The following is a 16,730-nucleotide window of genomic DNA, read 5'->3' as shown; positions in this document are numbered from 1 at the left end:
CGGAAGACTGGTCTGATTATGAAAAACGTCTTCGACAGCACTTCTTGGCATTTCATGTCACGGACGAACAACCATGTAAGTCTCTGTTCCTTTCCTGGATTTCACCTCAAATGTATCGGTTGTTGTCGCAATTGGCTCCTTTGAAGGATCCTGCATCTTTGTCCTTTGCTGAAATGTGCTCACTTCTGTCTGTCTATTTTCAAAAGCAAACACATGTGGTAGCCTCTCGTGTTACCTTTTATCGTTGTCAAAAACAACCGAATCAATCCATCGCACTTGGGCTGCTGAACTTCACGGCCTCAGTCGAAAGTGTCAATTTGTTACTGACGTTCACAAAGAATCCTATACCGATTCCATGGTACAGGATGCTATTATCCGGTCAGCGCCCGACAAAGAAGTTCGGCAATGTGCCCTTCAGTTGGCAAATCTGACTCTAGATGAAGTTCTCTCCATTGCGCAGTCTTTTGAAATTTCTCGCGCCGCTGGGGCGCAACTAGAGGCATGGGGTGATGTCGGGGAAGTACAACCTCTGTGAGCTGTTGAAGACGCGTGCGGCGCGTCCCCGCCAGCTGACCTGGCCGCAGTGTGCTCCCACGCGCAGCCTCGGCCTAGCCGTAAACAACCCGCTAAGAAACTGCAGCAAAACCCCCGGCAACTTCCTTCATGTCCGCGGTGTTTTACGAAAAATTCACGCGAGGATTGTCCCCAACGTTGGGCTGTGTGTCACAACTGCAAAAAGAAAAGTCATGTGTCTTCCGTTTGCAAATCCGACCACATACATGACACTGATTCTGATTCTGTGTTGTCTGTCAATTGCACTTCTTCCCTTTCAGGGAAGTTATTCCTCACTGTCCATATCCTTGGGCGAGATGTTCGCATGCAAGTGGATACTGGTTCTGCTGCCACTATAATTAATTCTCAGACGTATCTTCAGCTGGGTTCTCCACTCCTGTCCCCTGTCACTCGGCAATTATGGACGTACAATAAACAGAAGATTTCTCTCTTGGGACAGTTTAATGCTGAGGTATCTTACAAATCCGTCGTTCGCACTGTTTCCATATTTGTGGACGACCAGTGCAACACAGAAAAATCTTTTTGGTTTCGATGCCTTTCGCGTTTTTGGGTTCTCCATAGATGACTCTGTCAATATTGTCTCTGATGCTATTCCTTATACTCAACTGGATTCCTTGTCGACAACATTTTCGTCCCTTTTTTCTCCTGGGTTAGGCCGTGCAAACGACTTTGAAGCTCATATCACGCTCAAACCCACTGCTCGGCCTAAGTTTTTTCGGGCTCGCCCCATTCCTGTGGACCTTCGTGATCGGGTAAAACAGGAGTTGGATCGTCTCACTGCTTTGGGGTTCTTGCTTCCTGTCACTTCCAGTAAGTGGTCCCCTCCTGTCATTGTAGTTGCTAAGCCAAATGGTGATAGTCGTCTCTGTGGCGATTTCAAAGCCACTGTAAATGCTCAATGCCTCATGGATACTCTATGCCCCGTCCTGAAGAACTGTTCACTAAACTTGCTGGAGGCCAGTATTTTTCTAAAATTGACCTGTCAGAAGCTTATCATCAACTTCCTCTCGACGCAGCTTCCCGGCAGTTTCTGGTCCTTAACACGCCTTTCGGTCTCTATCAATACCAACGCTTGCCATTCGGGGTTGCTAGCGCCCCTGCTCTCTTTCAGCGATTCTTGGAACAATTATTGCACCCTGTCCCTGGCTGTATCAATTACATGGACGACATTGTTGTCACTGGCTCCACCACTGAAGAACATCTTCAAAATCTCCACACACTTTTTCATGTCTTACAGACTGCCAGTCTTAAGTGTAATCTCCAGAAATCACAATTTTTTCAGTCATCTATCACGTACTTGGGGTTTCAACTCTCTCGGGATGGTATTCGTCCGCTTCAACAAACTGTCGCTGCGATCTATGCCCTTCCTCACCCTACATCTGTTAAGGAACTGCAGGCCTTCTTGGGGAAAATAGCATACTATCACAAGTTTTTACCGTCTGCGGCTTCAGTGGCTCAGCCGTTGCATCGCCTGTTGCATAAAAACGTGCCTTTTCACTGGTCCGCGTCATGTGAAGCGGCTTTCCAGAAGTTGAAGACTATGCTTAAACAGGCCCCGTGCTTGGCTACTTATCAACCTGGCCAACATCTTGTTCTTGCCACAGACGCCTCTCAATACGGGTTCGGTGCAGTCCTTGCGCACCGTTTTTCTGACGGTTCGGAACAACCCATTGCTTATGCCTCCAAAACGCTCACGGATGCCCAACAAAAGTATTCTCAAATTGAGAAAGAAGCTTTGGCCATCATTTATGCTCTTCATAAGTTTGGTTTTTTTCTCTATGGCTCAAAATTTCATCTTGTTATGGATCACAAACCACTTGTTTCCTTGTTTCATCCATCAACGTCACTTCCCGACAAGGCTGCACACCGCCTCCAGCGTTGGGCTCTTTACTTGTCTCATTTCAATTATGAGATTCATTTCTGGCCAACGGCTCAACGTGCGAATGCTGATGCTCTGTCTCACCTTCCCATGGCTCCTGATCAGGCATTCAATAGGGACGAACTTTTGTGTTTCGACCTGGATGTTGCCGAGCAGCGGGTTGTGGATGGGTTCCCCATCACTGGGGACAGGCTGGCGGCTGCTACGGGTTCTGACCCTACCCTCTCCCAGGTTTTACGCTGTATTCAGAAGGGTTGGCCAGATCGCCCATCTGCTAAGACTTCTGATCCGTTGCGGAACTACTACACTTTGCGCTACCGCCTCACGGCTCGGGATGGTGTTATCCTCCTCTCCACTGACAATGCTTCGCCGCGTGTTGTGGTACCTGTGTCTTTGTGTGCTTTGGTCTTGTGCCTCCTTCACCAAGGGCACTGGGGTGTCTCTCGCACAAAATATCTGGCGCGCCGTCATGTGTACTGGCCTGGCATCCACTCTGAAATAGCACACATGGTCGCTGCCTGCGGCCCTTGTGCGTCACAGGCCGCTGCCCCGAAGTCATCTTTGTCACCGTGGCCTTCGCCTGAGAAGCCCTGGGAGCGCATTCATGCTGACTTTGCGGGACCCTTTTTAGGTACTTATTGGCTCCTTGTAAGTGATGCCTACTCTAACTTTCCTTTCATTGTCCGTTGCACGTCGCCTATGACTGCGGCAACCACAAGTGCTCTCGCCCGCATTTTTTCTTTGGAAGGCCTCCCCTCTACTCTTGTTACTGATAATGGTCCGCAATTTGCCTCTTCCGCATTTGCGGATTTTTGTGCTCGTCACGGCGTTACTCATGTCACGGCCCCGCCATTCCATCCACAATCCAACGGTGAGGCTGAACGACTGGTCCGCACATTTAAGGCTCAGATGCAGAAACTTCTGACTTCTTCTGCTGCTGATGATGCGCTTCTCCAGTTTCTGGCGTCTTACCGTTTCACCTCCATGGGCGACCACAGCCCGGCTGAGCTCTCACATGGCTGACAGCCCCGCACGCTACTTCATCTTCTGCGTCCTCCCACCTCACGGCCGCGGGTGCCTTCACTTGGCCGGTTCACCGCCGACGACCTCGTCTGGGTACGGGGATATGGCAGGCGGCCAAACTGGAGCCCGGGCCACATTTTATGACACCGTGGCAGACGCCTGTATGAAATCCAGATGGACACAGGTGTTGCAGTGCGTCATTCGGACCAGCTTCGGCCTCGGGTGCAGCAACGCCTGTTCTGAATGCCGCCACACCACCTTTGGCTCTACCTGATGCTCGGGATCTTGGCATCTCTCAATACTCACAACGCAGCCCTCTCACCGTCATCACGATGCCAGCACCAGAACGGACGCCACCAGGAGACGTGCCCATGCAGGAACCGGAGGACCATCCTCTGTCAGAGCAAATCTACTCGCTTCCTCATCCAACGGACGCCGACACATCGCCCATGTCTCCTGTCATATCAACTGGACTTGCCGCAATGGGCTGATTGGTGCGTGGGGCCCCAGCAGATTCGACCCCTACGTCTCCTGTCATCTCGACCCGTTATCATCGGGGACACTTCCGTCCGTATGGGAAGCCTCCTCCGCAAGACTTTACGGCGAGTCAACCAACACCTATGGGCGTTAGCCATCTCCAGGACACCTCCATCAAGACCAGTGCAACAATTTCAAAGGAGGGAAAAGTGTTGTGACTCGCCGATCATTCAAAGTGCCGCCGCGCAATTACACGCGTCCTCTACGTGCGGCGCTGTCTGCCAGCTATGCAGCAGCTGCGCCACCTAAGCGGCCAGCCGAACAGCGACCGCCAGACCGGGACTCAGTGCTCATTCGAATGCTAACGTGAACACATGTCTTGCTTGTCAACTTACTCTGTGACTTATATGTGTTGTTGTGTCGTTCCGAAATATATGTGTTAAACTTGAAGTTCTAACAATTAGCATTCAAAATTTTGGGTTTTAGTATTCATGCATTTATTTATTGGTTGTAATACTTAGTTTAACTCTGCTTACTGCATATATTACTGATCCTTCTTCAGCGTAACACAACATTCTGCCAATTGCCTATATGTTCTTAACTTGATATTATATTTACATTGTATCTTTTATTGTATTTATGTAAGTTACATCTAAACTATGTACAATTTGACATTTTCCATATCCTTGTGATTCACTGGCTACTTGGATCTACTGAACACAAAATAAATAACTAAAATATGAGGTATACTTGATGATTTGCATTACACAGAAACAGTAATTGCACTTGATAATAAGAAATTTAGATTGCAAGGTTCAACTTATCAAATGTAAATGATTTGCTAACTACAGAAATCATTCTGATCATTTGCAACAATACTGATTACTGTTTGATCTCTGACATACCAAGATATATTAATTTGTTTCACTATTCAGATCTCCAGAAATTTGTAACCTGTCACTCTTGCTATGCAAAAATACTTCCCTATTTTTTTAACATACCTTGTGCTTTACTTCCTCCTACTTTTAGTCACCTGCCTTCCTTCCAAAATGGATGCTTGCACTGCACACCTGAACTGGTCTATTTATGCAAACTCTACAAGGTTTCCAATAATTTCAAGCTCTATAATTTTGTCATCAAATGCTACCTAGTTTAACTGTATGGATATATTATTGTGGAAATTAACTTACTTCAATGGGGTAGTGCTTTTTATGAGCCAAGTCAGAACCACAATGGATATGTTTTATTTGTTGCAGGCTCCAACAGCTTTACTGACTGAGTCCCAACATTTATTTCTTAAACTTTCCCTGAATGTGACATTATTCTTCAATAGTATTCATAGGTCTTGATTTAAAGTTATCATCAGCAGGATGTCACAGGAATACAACAGGAACAATCTTTCAAATCAAAAATTCTACTAAATATTGGCTCTATAATGCACACCTTAAGTAAGACCTATGAACATTTCTTCATCTTCAATACTGCAAGCTCTTTGGTTTACATATTTTAAGAGGTGGTAGTATGGACAAAAACAAAAACAAATTGTCCAGTGATCATTGGCTCCAAGGTGCATACCTTAAGGGCTATGAACACATCTTCACCTTTGATACTGTGAAACAAATCTCTTCTACTGAAGAGTTCGTACCTCTTTTTCTTTGTTTTGATCAATACTACCTCCTCCCAAAATATGGGAAGCAAAGAGATTGCAGTAGAAGAGACTTGTTTCACAGTATCAGACATGGAGAGGTGGTCATTTATCTTAAGGTATGCATTTTAGAGCCCATGTTTACTAGACTTTTTGCCTTAAATGATAATTCCTGTCATGTCCCTGAATATTGACCATTCCTCCTGGGGCACCCTGTATTTAAGGACCAAGATTTACCATAAATGACCTGAGATTTGGCCATTTATGGCATCTGTTAAGATTATCTCATAGTAATTTTTGATAAAATTATTTCTATTGTTAGTGGTTCCATTAGGCACAAGTACAAATAAATCAGTAGCTCCACAGGTCAGGATGTAAAACATAAAATCATTACTTTCCTGACAACCATTAAAAGTACTCATATTAATGTCTCTGAGGTCAAAAACATTTGCAATTATATGTCCCAACATTAATTTCCACATAACTCTATCAAATTAACCCATTAAAATTATAGCTTCATTGTTACCACAAGACGAAAAGAGAATAGAAGCTTTCAAAATGTGGTGCTGCAGAAGGATGCTGAAGATTATTTGGGTAGATCACACAACTAATGAGGAGGTACTGAATAGAATTGGGGAGAAGAAAAATTTGTGGCACAGCTTGACTAGAAGAACGGATTGATTGATAGGACATATTCTGAGGCATCAAGGGATCACCAATTTAGTATTGGAGGGCAGTGCAGAGGGTAAAAATCGTAGAGGGAGACCAAAAGATGAATACACTAAACAGATTCAGAAGGATGTAGGTTGCAGTAGGTAATGGGAGATGAAGAAGCTTGCACAGGATAGAGTAGCAAGGAGAGCTGCATCAGGTCAGTCTCTGGACTGAGGACCGCAACAACTGTTACAACAAATTTTTTATTTTGTCATATCTGTTGTATACTTTGTTCTGTAAACTGTTTGTTGTCAGAAAGATATTCAGGTTGAGAGGAAAATGAATATCACAAATCTGATGGTGATTAAATAAAAACCACAACCTATGCCAATTAGACAACATGTACTCATGGTAGATCTTAAGGTATGCATTTTAGAGCCCATGTTGACTAGATTTTTTGGTTTCAAATTAGCATTCCTGTCATTAAATGATCATTCCTGTCATTAAATATCCACACAGTTCAGCAAAAGAGGGGACTTAACACAGTCCCAACATCATTTAGCATTACTGGTCCTTACATTTATGGACACACTTAGTACAGGATGGTGGAAAATGTGATGAGATAAATAAGAATTTCATTGTCAATAGCTAAAGATAAGATTTTATAATTTCTAATAGTGATATTCCACGAGATTCTGCAATTGCAACCACGAGGTTGTGTGATACCATCCTGTGGTGTAAAAAAGAAAGAGATAACAGAACATCATGCTTAAGTGTGTTTTGTATTGCTAGCATACCATATATCTCATTTTTATTTCTTGTTTGGCTGCTGACATTAGACATATACAGCAACATGAGTCAGACAGAATGGTAGCACTTACCATTTTTGGAGATTTCCTGCAAAGTTCTAGTAATTTCTTCTGTAATTTTTTGCTTATTATTATCTATTATGGTAGCCTCATTGGACTGAAAATGGTTATCAGGTGAATCCATTTTCTTGTAGGATATGTACTCTGTCCTAGAGCAAAACGTAACATTCATATCATATTTTATTCACAGTTACTGCTTGTATTTCATAGTAGGATATCAAAGTAAACACAGAATATATTTCTGCTTTATGCTTGATAAGCAAGAGATACTACATTAACAGAAAATTTTAAAAAGTATTTTTTTTTTTATTTTAATAAACAACTGTTATTGATGTATGATGATATGTAACTTCATTTTATGCCTAATATTTATTAGCTCCAAACATATGGAACCAAAATATGTTTCCCAAATTGTAATTTTAGTGCATATCAAGTTTATATAATATTTTTATTATGCTGTGCAATGTTATCCCATTCCTCAATACTTTGTTGCACTCCAATTTTATTGTTCCCTTTAATTCTATTTTAAAAGCATATGAATGTGTGTCAAAACTCAAATGCGTGAAAAATGGGTTGGCCTGTAACTGCACAAATGATTGGATGGGCAGGGGACAATAGTAGTGGTGTGGGTTCCATTGCAAGTGTTGGTCACATTGCATGAAAAGTATTGAACTCTCTTATTTGCATCTTTTGATATAAATTTAATGATCTTGCACACTCTTTTACACACTTAATTCTTAGGTACGTTTGCTTCACCTACTGAGTTGGGAGACTACAACACCACACCGTGTAAGACTTGTGTAAAATAGAAACTTTAATGAATTAGGTGAAATGCAACTGAGGCTGGCTTCCTTGCAAAATAGAAATATTGTCTCACCCACTACACTGAATGAGAATGTGTCTTCCATAGATAAAGTAACTTATCCTTCATGTAATCCGTAGTAAAATAGTCCCTGTCTTAAGTAGATGCTGTCTTATTTCTGCAACCTGACAAAAGGTGAACAGACCTACAACAGGAACATTGCAAGCGGCTTAAATGTTAATCTTACAAAAGTCATATGATGTATTCCAGATAAACAATAATGACTTAGAAGTAATAGTAATGGCAGGTATTAACCACTATCCAACAAATGAAAATTTGTGTGTAAAATCCTTTTGTATCCAAATAAATAAGAAATTGAAGGGCCATGGATATACAGACATGCTAATCAAACAGTTTATTGGAGTTTCCATTTTCTTCAGTACAATTTCTTATTATGTTGACATGCAGGTGAAAATGCTATCAAATATTAATTTCACGCCTGTCGTTACATGGAACAATGAGTGAATTAATTTTTTTTCAGTTGTTACTATAATAATGGATTAATATGAATAGTAAAAGATGTATCCATTATAATAACATCAAGACAATTCTTTTTTACCTATAAGTTGTATTACTTATGAGGTCTAACAAGAAATGTAATTATGAGGTTTTTGTGTGTTAGAGCATAACTTTGAACTGTATCCTTATGCTCAATGGCAATTAGGCTGCATTAGACAAGCCACTTACTGCAGAAATGTCTTTATGCTTTGCAGTAAATATGATGCATAAGGTCTGAAACAAACAAGATGAGACTGATTATGTAAAAAGTACTTATAAATTATGTTTAGTTAGTGATGATTGCCATCAAAGTAAAATCCATCTGACTTCATACACATCTGCATTTGTTCTAGCCTTTCCAAGGCCATGACCTTAACTGACTTTGTTTGTGTGAGGCTACACAGGAGCTACATCAGATTTGTTCCTGGGTCAAGTAAACTGCTCATACCCTGCAACTGTATTTCTCAGTTTTGATGAAACTTCCCACAGAGTAGACATATCCCTCCAATAAGTCATTAGAAATGTAAGCAGTTTCATTTTTTTTTTTTTTTTTGTGAAGGTATGTATTCGTAAATATTAAGTAACAGTGAGAATATCATTGAGCAGTGTGGTGCAGTGGTTAGCCCACTGGACTTGCAGTTGGGAGGATGACATGTCCAACCATCCTGATTTAGGTTTTCCATGACTTCCCTAAACCACTTCAGGCAACTGCCAGGATGGTCCCTTTGAAAGGACATGACTGATTTCCTTCCCCATCCCTCCCTAATCCAATGAGACTTATGACCACTCTGATTGGTCGCCTGCTCCCAAAGCAGCCAACCAACCCATGCACCTCAGTTGGAATATCAACAATATTATGAAAAGGAAAGACTGCTATTCATTGTACAGCTGACACACTGAGTTGCAGACAAGTACAACAACTAAACAGTTACATGCTGAGCTTTCAATCAAAGTCTTCTTCAGAAAAGAGAGGAAAACAGCCACACATTCACACAAGGAAACACACCTCACACACATATGACTGCTATCTCTGGCCTCTCTGGCCAGAGCACATGTGACCAATATCTCTGGCCAGAGAGCAGCTGTAGATAGTGGTTAGTGGCCAGGTGTGTATGAAGTGAGGCTCCTTGTGTGAATGTGCACCTGTTTTCCTCTCTTTTCTGAAGAAGGATTTTGTCAAAAGATCAGCATGTAATAGTCTTTTTGTTGTGCTTGTCTGCCACTCAGTGTGTCATCTTCATGGTAAGTAGCAATCAATCTTTTTTCACAATATTGTTGTTATTAAGTAACAGTGGTAGATAAAAAGTAGATGAATGGTGGAAAAGATGTAGCAGCTTTAAAGTCAACTTTTACTGCTAGAAATCATTTCAATAAGGTTATCATGGATTGTGGACACTTTAGTGCGTGATTTTCTGCCAGATAGTAATGATTCAGGATTAACATCTGACACTGGATTATTTTCACAGTGAAATTCCCTACAAGAACTGAAGGATGTAGTGCAACAGCTAAAGGCAATTTGTTTTTTGAACCAACAACCTTTAGCTATTTAGTTGTAAAACCAATAGTCAAAGGTTTATCCAATAACCACAGTCAAATGTTAACAATAATATATATTGCCTGACAAAAATAATTAAGTATCCAGAATACATTGTTGATTGTCAATGTAATTTCATAGACATACATACCACTGGCAGGTAAGTAAATCATTAGAGCTGCAATTCACTGTAACATGTAGAATAGCCACCAGAGTGCTTTAGGTTTGTTCATGTTTAGTGTTATTACAAGGGGTGGTAGACTATATAAGGGGATGGGAACAGCATCAGTTGTTGTGTGATCTCTCTGAAGGATAGGTAGATGCCTCATACTCATGTGAGACTGTGTTTTCAGTATGTGATGGTATCTGAAATGGGCCTCATTGTGGGTTTCCATTTGGCCAGCTGGTAAAGTCATGTAATATCAAGATTTGTGGGACATTCAGATGTGGCAGTGGCCTGATGTTGGTCTGCATGGAAATGAAAGGGCAGGAATACTCACCATCAAGGTTCCAGATGACTACATATGACCATCACAATGGAGGATTGCTATCTTGTGCACCAAGCACATCATACCGCTTCATGTCTGTGCCTGTCATTTGTCAACAAGTAGTGAACACCCTGCAACATTCAGCGACATCTGCACAATTGGTCAGAGACTAACAGCATCCAGACTAGGGAATTACTGCTCCATGTGTAGGCTCCCATTAAAACCACAACACAAATAGCTGCATTTTGAGTAATGCCATGAGCAGGAACCATGGACTGCTGATGAATGGCATCACATCATCATATTCAGTGATGAATTGTGGTTCTGCACTTCTTGAATGACCATTGTCAGTGAGTATGGAAGCGGCCTGGGAAGAGGTCCCATTATTCCAATGCTTTGTAGAGGGACAACAGTGTTACTCCTTGCATCATGGTGTGGGGAATCATCAAGAATGACTTCACAACACTGCTAGTAGTAATTGAGGGAAATTTTATGGAACAATAATATTTTATGGGCACAACTGAGTTGGTGTTCAACAACAAAAGTAAGCACATATAGATTCCTATAACATGACATTATTTATAAAGGTGACTATTGCAGCATGAAGTAAACTTGAGGAGCAGTCACATTCCTAGGCATATACACAGTCAGAAATTTGAGTTGGAATTCGCATATAGAATATCTAGCAAGTAAATTAAACAGCCTTGCAATTGCTATGGAAATTTTAGCCAGTTCCACTCATAAGGACACCAGAAAAATACTACAGCTACTTTGAATCTGTTATTAGATATGGCACAATTCTTTGGGGAAACTTGGGAAATGTTCCACGAATTTTAAAGTTGCAAAAAAGAATCATTTGTAACATGTGCACCATACAGCCGAGGGCATCATGTCAACCATTATTTAAAGACATAGAAATATTAACTGCTCCCTCTTTGGTGATTCTTTTCCTACACAGCAGCAGTGGTGGATACATATGCCCCCCCCCCCCTTAGAGGGCTTCAGGGCTTCAGGGCTTCCAGCACCACAGCCGCCCCCACCAGTTGGCCCGCACGCTATTCATTTGTTTCTTTCGTCAGTCGACTCAACTGAATCGAGTTATCGACTAGTTGTACTTTCCCATTTAGCACACGCATCTGTGTCATCATGTTTTATATGTTTCTGTCTGGCACATAGGGATCGACTTAATGGCTTAGCTCTGTTGAATACTCACCCTGACACTTATTGTCCTATTGATGATGTAATTAACCAATTTGCCAGGAAGAATAGGCTCATAGAATTCATCATTTAAGGAAGAGAAACACAAATGTAACTTTTTTAGATCATAAGATGGCATTGTCTTGTATAAGTGTATAATCAGTTTAAATAAAACTTTCTAAACGTTTGCATGTGACTTTTTTTTATTATTGTTACATTAAAAGTAAAGATAGCTCAAGATACCTTTAGTGCCCTCTCCTTGGGGTTTTTCTGTATCTGCCACTGCACAGCAGAGCTGATCTATTTAAACGAAAAAAGAAAAGAAACATTTTGAACACTCATACAACACAAGACATAAAGGAAACTTTATGCTCACCTCACAGCACTTCACACTGTGTGCTCAGACTCCTCAGTACATAGCCATAAAAATTCACAGCACAATAAAAGCATGTGACATAATGAATTTGAAGATAAATATTTTAAAAAGCAAGTTACGTAATTTTCTAATTGAATGATGTTACTACCCTGTGGAAGATTTCATGAAGGATAAAGTGATACTTTGAGCTGGATCCCTAAAATGGAATAAAATTTTTTGATAGTTACAGTGGATGTAAATACTGTAAGATCGACAAATTTTAAGCAAGTAAATTCTTCACAAAGTAACATTGTTAAGTGTGACAAAATTTCAAATAAGTGAATTGTAACCTTGACATGTCTCGTGTACATCAGACACATGTTCTGAAATTCTGTATGTTATGAGATGAATAAAACACATTTCACAATACAATTGACTGAATGAATTGTTGTTTTGTGTGTGTGTGTGTGTGTGTGGTTTTTTTTTCTTTTTTTTTTTTAAAAAATTGGTCAAGTTTTATCATACAACCCAAATTGTACAATTTATATTGGATAGGTCAAATAAAAGTTCAATAACACATAGTATTAGCAAATAGTAAACAAGTTAAAATTAGGTATCTATTCTTACTATTTAATTTGTGACACTAACTTATGGAGAAGAACTTAACTTATGGAGAAGAACTAACTTATGGAGAAGAACTCATGGAGAAGAAATAAAAACTTTGAGGTTCGCCGATGATATTGTAATTCTGTCAGAGACAGCAAAGGACTTGGAAGAGCAGTTGAACGGAATGGACAGTATCTTGAAAGGAGGATATAAGATGAACATCAACAAAAGCAAAATGAGGATAATGGAATGTAGTCAAATTAAATCAGGTGATGCTGAGGGAATCAGATTAGGAAATGAGACACTTAAAGTAATAAAGGAGTTTTGCTATTTAGGGAGTAAAATAACTGATGATGGTCGAAGTAGAGAGGATATAAAATGTAGACTGGCAATGGGAAGGAAAGCGTTTCTGAAGAAGAGAAATTTGTTAACATCGAGTATAGATTTAAGTGTCAGGAAGTCGTTTCTGAAAGTATTTGTATGGAGTGTAGCCATGTATGGAAGTGAAACATGGACGATAAATAGTTTGGACAAGAAGAGAATAGAAGCTTTCGAAATGTGGTGCTACAGAAGAATGCTGAAGATTAGATGGGTAGATCACATAACTAATGAGGAGGTATTGAATAGAATTGGGGAGAAGAGGAGTTTGTGGCACAACTTGACAAAAAGAAGGGACCGGTTGGTAGGACATGTTTTGAGGCATCAAGGGATCACAAATTTAGCATTGGAGGGCAGCGTGGAGGGTAAAAATCGTAGAGGGAGACCAAGAGATGAATACACTAAGCAGATTCAGAAGGATGTAGGTTACAGTAAGTACTGGGAGATGAAGAAGCTTGCACAGGATAGAGTAGTATGGAGAGCTGCATCAAACCAGTCTCAGGACTGAAGACCACAACAACAACAACAACTTATGAGGCTGTAAATTCAGTAACCAGTAACTATCTGGCTCAAAGAAGGCAATGAATGGGGTAATATTTTGATATTTGTCATCTCAATGCTTCATTCATTTATTCATTGGGTTGTGTAGACCTCATCAAAAACCAAAACCCTCAGTGATGTGGAACAAGTTAAGGTGCACATTAATTAAAGGAAAGCAGATCTTAGCAGCTCAATTTGTATTCTCTATCACCATTAACCTAGCACTGTTACTGTTCCTCCTTATGCCAACTAAATTTAAGCAAGTAAATTAGAAAGCAGTGCAAAATGCTGCTGCCTCCTCAGTTGTACTACATAGCTGCTGTTCATTTCCTATTGGTAGCTAAATATGTACTCAATTATACTGGTATTTTTAAAAGAGAATAGTTGCCTACATCTACAAATATAGAGCCATGTTCACAGTACATCACTATTTGCCATGTAGCTTTACAGTGAATGCTTCTATTTGCAGTGTAGCTAACATGACTTTTCAGTCCATGAATCTAGGTATTCAGGTAATCAGTAAAAAGAGTGGCTAATGATGTACGGTTTTAATTTTCTTTTAAATTGGTACAGATTACCATTTTCTTGTGTCATATTAGATGGGAGCTCACTGAACACTTTAACTCCAGACTACATAACCTCACTCTAAATCCTAGAAAAAGTGACAAAGTCTACACAAAAAATTATGATTTAGTAGTTCTTTAAAAAATAGTGAAGCAACGTAACAGTTATTGTGAGAAATTGTGGTTTCTGAAAAATATTGGAAAGCTGTAAATCAATGTCTCCTCAAAATAATGTAACACATGATAATCTTTTTTCTGTTTCTTGTCTTGTAATTGTATAGCTCACAATTCAGCAAAATTAGATTTTTATTCTCAGCAGCAAACACTATTTAGAAGTAAATATATTTGGAACTGATGATTATACACACTGTTATTTCCAGTCTAATGTTTTCCTTTTTTGCATTATTTACTATTGATATCACTGGCAAATAATTAACAAATATGCTATAGCTTTAACTGCTTTCTTATGTAATTCGCTTCCAAGGATTTTACCTACTGATCTTCACTAGAACAAACTGTAAGCTTTACTCATAAAAATGTATAACAAAAAACAGCGGTGGAAAACTAAAGAGAATTATACTACAGCTTATTGCTGGGAAATCACTACTATTCAAAATGTTGTTCTCATTTTGTTACAGTTCATTACAATTATCTTATCTTAACAAATATATTATAAATGAATTATGTTTACCCACTGCTCCCTTTGTGTGCACTTGCTCAAATTCTGAAAATGATATTGTGTCATGTTTCATGATATAGTCCTATTCACACCTTAAGAAAGAGATAAGACACATTACATAAGATATAGCCTTCTAAAGTATAATCAGATAAGCCACTTGAGTCAAAATATTCAGCTGCTTGTAAACATTGATCTCAGTCATGCTTAAGTTAGTGTTTCATTCACTCACTAAATATGTATATATGTTTTCATTTAATAGTAACATATTACTGTTTGAGTGCTATATTGTGTGTATGAACCCACAATACAAGAATGCAAAGTGAATGAAAAGAAAATTAATGTTCAGTACATTACACACAAAACTTGCAGTTTTTCTGTACAAAAAATTTAGAAATGTTAATGCTAAAAATGCATAAAAATGTTCCAACATTATACAATTATGCCATGACTGCTGTTGAGATGCAAATGCCCCCTGAAAATAAAATATGTAGAACATTTGCAATTTTAATGGAACTACACTATGTAAGAAGGTCCCTAGGGGTCTCATTTAACAGTGTTCTAAGAACTGCATTGGAATTTATTTGTGAAAACACAAAGAATTTCACACAAATTCATTGGTCAAGGATTTGAAGCCAGTTTAGCTGAGCAGGGGTCCTGTTCTGATCACTATGTTACTTCAGTGAAAATAATTATAATAGGGGAGGGCAAGGTATAGTGTAACATGGAACACAATGCAACATTTGGATTTTTGTGTAAGTTATCATGTTCATAGCCTTGCATTTAACCTATTTACAAGATCTGGCCAGTCTACTCTGGAAGTTATTAAAACTCATCTTTGGGGTGTAGGTGTTTTGAGGTATGTGCAGTAAATTTTTATCGTAAAATAACATTCCCTTTATTGTTTATAGTCATGAAACATTGCTGTAATTCTTGATATTATGACCCTAGTCGATGCTCATGAAGCATCCTACATTGCAAACAATTCATAATATTATGAACTTTTTTGAAACTTAATGAACTGTATAAACATTGTAACAGTTTAATGTGGTGTACAGTGTCGGACTGTTACAGTGATTTTAGCAGTGAAACCCCTGTTCTAGGAGACAGTGACAATGATAAGTGTAAAAATGAGTCAGAGGAAGATCCTGCAAATATACCAACTGAGGAAGATCCACCATGACAGAATTTTGATGGTTTATTTTAGAGGTCCCCCTAAAGCTAATGATGAATGAGCAACTGAAAAATAGAGAATGGGATGTGAGTTGCATTGCAATAGATAACCCCGATAAAAAAGTGTCTGAAGATCACACAAGACAATGGAAAATGAAACAGGAAGAGAAAACTAAAACTAACAAGAGTAATCTGTTTTCCTAAGAATCATACTTGCCTGGAACAGTGTACGCCAAAATGTATGATCTTTTAGATTACTCCAACAATAAAACAATTAAAGGTCAAAATGAGGGCAAAGAAGTAAACACTAGGCCTGCTGTTCAAGACAGTTATATTTTAGTAGGGTCCCTTGGCAAGAACTTAATTTGATATGTTGGTACACGGATGAGGAACAATGATTATGATGGTGACTATGAATTAACGTTACTCCATAAAAGGGTCAAAAATCCAAACATATTTCTATATCAACATGTGTGTCAGAAAAAAGTGTAGTAATGGTTTTACCAAAATCTGTTTGCTTTGGAAAAACCAAAATGTAGCATGGGTGCCTTAAATTTTACGTGAATCTAAAAAGTTTTAATCTCCAATGAATATTGTATAAAACTTGAAATTATTTTCAAATATTCTAAATGTTAATTTTGTCTCAATACAAGAGAAGGAAAGTTGCTACTCACCATACAGCGGAGATGCTGAGTTGTAATAGGCACAATAAAAAGACTCACACAATCATAGTTTTCGGC

General features: G+C 39.3%; 1 protein-coding gene across 1 annotated transcript in view; it reads right to left on the bottom strand.

The window, feature by feature from the left end:
- Positions 1-14,924, bottom strand: part of LOC126260526 (syntaxin-7-like) — a 56,827-nt gene extending 41,903 nt beyond the window's left edge. The window contains exons 1-3 of the mRNA XM_049957858.1: positions 14,833-14,924; positions 11,943-11,999; positions 7,133-7,269 (exon numbers count right to left, since the gene is read on the bottom strand). Of these exons, the coding sequence (XP_049813815.1) occupies positions 7,133-7,244 (112 nt within the window). The 5' untranslated portion in view covers positions 7,245-7,269; positions 11,943-11,999; positions 14,833-14,924. The remainder of the gene's footprint in view (positions 1-7,132; positions 7,270-11,942; positions 12,000-14,832) is intronic.
- Positions 14,925-16,730: the final 1,806 nt, after the last annotated feature.

Source organism: Schistocerca nitens, chromosome 5 (assembly GCF_023898315.1).
Source record: "Schistocerca nitens isolate TAMUIC-IGC-003100 chromosome 5, iqSchNite1.1, whole genome shotgun sequence".
NCBI classification, from domain to species: Eukaryota; Metazoa; Arthropoda; class Insecta; order Orthoptera; family Acrididae; genus Schistocerca; species Schistocerca nitens.
Note: the sequence above shows the minus strand (reverse complement) of the source record. Positions and strands in the feature narration are given on the sequence as shown.